Here is a 3,755-nt window from a genome sequence, read left to right as displayed (position 1 = left end):
ATGAAATAACAAAAAATTGTTGAATTCATGAACAATATTAGTGTACCTTCTGAGGTGATAAAAGGACAAGAGTAGTGTTTGCTTAGATTTAGTTTGTTAACAGAAATTGTTGATGAGGCATGTAATGAAACTTGATAACAGTCTCACAATTGTTCTTTTGCTGGTCTAATTGCTGATAAGTGCAATGTTGTTTGCCAAATCTATTCACAGTTAATTGTAAATTTTAGTTTGTGCTCAAATGGCAATTTATTTTATGACTTGTATTTACAGTGGACAGTGGAAGTTGATCCAAAATTTCATGAGGATGCCAACAAAATTGAAGAATTGGCTGTGTTTGAGGAGCACATTGAATTACATTCTACAGATAGCTCAGTTGTGAAAGCCCCTGATTATCTACTGCTCACTCATAATGGTCGTACCTTCAAGTTAGTCAGTGTTCCTTCACCGTTATGTTTTCAGTTTTAGGGTACATGGCCATTTATTTAAAATGCAAGTGTTGCTCATGAGATAATCTTTCCTGGGGAATTTTTTTTCCTTTGTTTTCCTGATATCATAGTGTTGTTCTTGAACTATTATTAGGTCACATGAACATTTGATTTAGGGGGTCAGAAAATGACATAATTATTTGGCGAAAAGAACTGGGTTCTCTATGCTACTTTGAAGTGCATATATATCATCCGTTAAATTGTCTTATTAATATCTCCAACTTCCGCATCCATCACCCTTAAACTATTCTGCTTAAATGCAGTTATTCCATCAACACTTTATGCTTCTTAATTTTTATTTTTCAACTAAGTTTCTGTCTGATGACACTTTTCAGTTTTGCTTTATTAGTAAATTACAAGTTATCTTCTATTTTCAGCGTAATTGTTGATCCTACTAATTTAGCTGATGGTCTGCATTATTATGAGGTCTACAGTATTGACTGCAAAGCACCATGGCGCGGTCCTCTTTTCAGAATTCCAGTTACTATAACCAAGCCAGTGGCTGTTACTAATAGACCTCCACAAGTTTCATTTTCAAAGATGTTATTCCAGTCAGGTGTGCTTTAGTCAATTAAGTTTATTTCTATGCTTCTTTCTGCTGGTGACTTAATGGTTTTCAAATTTTGAGATTATGTATAATGCATTGAGATCATGTTGTGTAGGCTATTTCCCAGTTGTCTTTTATTTTCTCTAATAAAGAAAGTGTTATTGGACACCTTACTTTGTCTTGAAATTGTTTTATCATATGGCATTTGTCATTCTGGTCGAGTTTCTGTTCTCTAGTTGTCTTAAAAGCAATAATTGTGTTAAAATTTTTTGCTTCGTTAGGCCATGTAGAAAGGAAATATATAGAAGTGCCACATGGTGCATCTTGGGTTGAGGGAACCATGAACACGTCAAGTTTTGATACAACGAGAAGATTTTTCGTGGATGCTGTTCAGGTACAACTTGCAGCTCGAAACTGTAAAGATTTGTCTGGACCGTTTCTTTGACATGCTTGCTGTGTCCAGATATGTCCATTGCATAGACCGTTGACATGGAGGAGTGTGATGACTTTTTCTTCCCCTGCTGCCAAAAGCTTCGCCTTCAAGGTTGTAGGTGGTCAAACATTGGAACTAGTCATAGCTCAGTTTTGGTCAAGTGGCATAGGGAGTCAAGAGACTCCAAGTGTGGATCTGAAGGTGATACAATTCATATTTGTATGAAGAATTTATTTTCTGTGTCCAAAGTTTTGGATAAATCTTCCTTTCTCTTCCCATCTCCCCCCTCCCTCTTTTATCTTTCTTCAAATTAAGCTGGATCTCAGTTTTTTGAATTGGCCAAGCCACTAACCCACATTATGTAGGCAAAAGATACAATCTTGCTAATTTTAATAAAATTCTAGGTTATGTTTCATGGTGTAAAAGTCAACCAAGAGGAAATTGTACTTGATGGGAGTGAAGCACCAGTTAGAATTAATGCTGAAGCATTACTGGCATCTAAGAGACTTGCACCTTTAGCAATACTAAACAAGGTTTCCTTGTAAAGTTTGTTTCCTTCTTGTTCTGTACCATTGTGCTTGTGATGTTGGACAGTAAAGAGGTTAACTTTTCTCCTAATTTGTGTTGAACTTACAGATAAGGATCCCTTATAGACCAACAGATGCTAAGATTAGTGCACTTACGACTGATCGTGACAAACTTCCCTCTGGAAAGCAGATACTTGCACTGACACTAACGTGAGTACTCCATTACGTGTTTCATTATATTTGAATGTTTAGATTGTCTTTTCTTATTATTCTGCTACTTTTGCATTTGTCTTTACTTAAGCATGTTTAGGTGTACCAATTAACAAAAGAAAACTATAAATTTTGTTGATAGTTTAGACTTAGTATTTTGATTGTTTTCTTGTTCAATTGCTTGTGTTTTTGTTCATTTATATATGTTTTGTAGGACTCATGATGACCTTTTTGTGCTTTCCTATTCTCTCTTAAGAGTACTTTTATTTTATCATAACTTTTTAGTAATTTATTATGCTTATAAGATATTTTCGAAATGTAAAGTTTACACAAACTGAGACTAACTTTTTCCTGAAGCACTGAGATATCCTCATATATGAGTTAGTTCTGCAAGTTATATATTACATATAAGTAAAATCAGAATCATCATCACTATATATATGGCCAAAAACACCCAAGGTTTGCATGGTTTTACTACCCTTCGTGATCTAACTTGTTTGAGGGCAGAATCAAGCTGCTGTTCTAAATTCTGAAGCTCTTTTAGACTTAAGCATTGCAGATCTTGTCCCATAAAATTCCTGAAAAAGAAAAATTAAAAAGCATATAATATAGGAACACAAACCCTTGCTTTTACTTAATTATTTTCTTTGATACCTTTGATTTCTCTCTAAGACTTCCACCCTTGCTTTGAGCCTTGCATATTCTAGAGTCCAATTTTCCTGACAGCGTGGATAGATATGAATAATCGTAGCGAATTAATAATAAGTAATTAGATAAAAAAAATTAAACAATTCATTAGAAGAGTTAAATCCAAGCAATATTACTTCAGTTGTATTCATTATTGTCCTATTGTTAGAATCTTTGATAGAAATCAAGGGATTGCTGAGTGAAATTACTTGTGTTTTCTTTGGTGTCTGCATTGTACTGTGCTACATTAAAAAGTGAAAGAGATTAATGCTATTTTAGACCTCAACGTTGCCTCCATTGACCAAAACCTTATGAGTGCACATTTTGGCTTAGTGTTGTTGATTGATTTCACTCTTAATTCATACAAAAAGGAATAAGACTGATTCTGGATTTCTGTATGCTTGTCATTGTTATCAATGGTGTTATTAGTGTTTTAGACTTTGCATACTTTTTGAGGAGAAGCTATAGAAGCAGAGGAGAAGCTTCATGGCGACTTTTTGAGGCTGGTGATCTATTTCTCCTATCTTTTTTCATTTAAATGTACAAGGCTATAATTTGTGCCGACTTATTTTTACTAACAAAAAAAATGCATCCATATTTATGCAGAACCATGTTGAGGGCTACCTTGAAGCTTGAACTATCAGCAAAGACAAAGACCTATTTTTCAACTGCTGTTGATTTGTGGGATGCAGATTTTATTAGAAAATACTTATGTATGTAGGATATGTTTTTTTGTAGAGTATTACTAGTAAATTCTAAGTGATATTATGCTTATTTTGATATGGCTATGCTTACTTTAGTGTGAAATGTATGAATTTTTACAATTAACTTCATTCTAGTACTTTTGGATTATTATTATAAATATA

At 33.8% G+C, this 3,755-nt stretch overlaps 1 protein-coding gene across 1 annotated transcript; it reads left to right on the top strand.

Annotated features, from left to right (window-relative positions):
• Positions 1 to 294: 294 nt before the first annotated feature.
• LOC107648243 (tripeptidyl-peptidase 2-like) lies at positions 295 to 3,525 on the top strand. Its single transcript, XM_088505476.1, has 8 exons — positions 295 to 425; positions 863 to 1,041; positions 1,314 to 1,426; positions 1,496 to 1,666; positions 1,870 to 1,998; positions 2,102 to 2,202; positions 3,319 to 3,391; positions 3,496 to 3,525. The coding sequence occupies exons 2-8, from the start codon at positions 1,026 to 1,028 to the stop codon at positions 3,523 to 3,525; spliced, it is 633 nt and encodes a 210-aa protein (XP_088361602.1). The 5' UTR covers positions 295 to 425; positions 863 to 1,025.
• The last annotated feature ends 230 nt before the right edge of the window (positions 3,526 to 3,755 follow it).

The sequence above is a fragment of the Arachis ipaensis genome, chromosome B2, assembly GCF_059453495.1.
Source record: "Arachis ipaensis isolate K30076 ecotype BB chromosome B2, ASM5945349v1, whole genome shotgun sequence".
NCBI classification, from domain to species: domain Eukaryota; kingdom Viridiplantae; phylum Streptophyta; class Magnoliopsida; order Fabales; family Fabaceae; genus Arachis; species Arachis ipaensis.
Note: the sequence above shows the minus strand (reverse complement) of the source record. Positions and strands in the feature narration are given on the sequence as shown.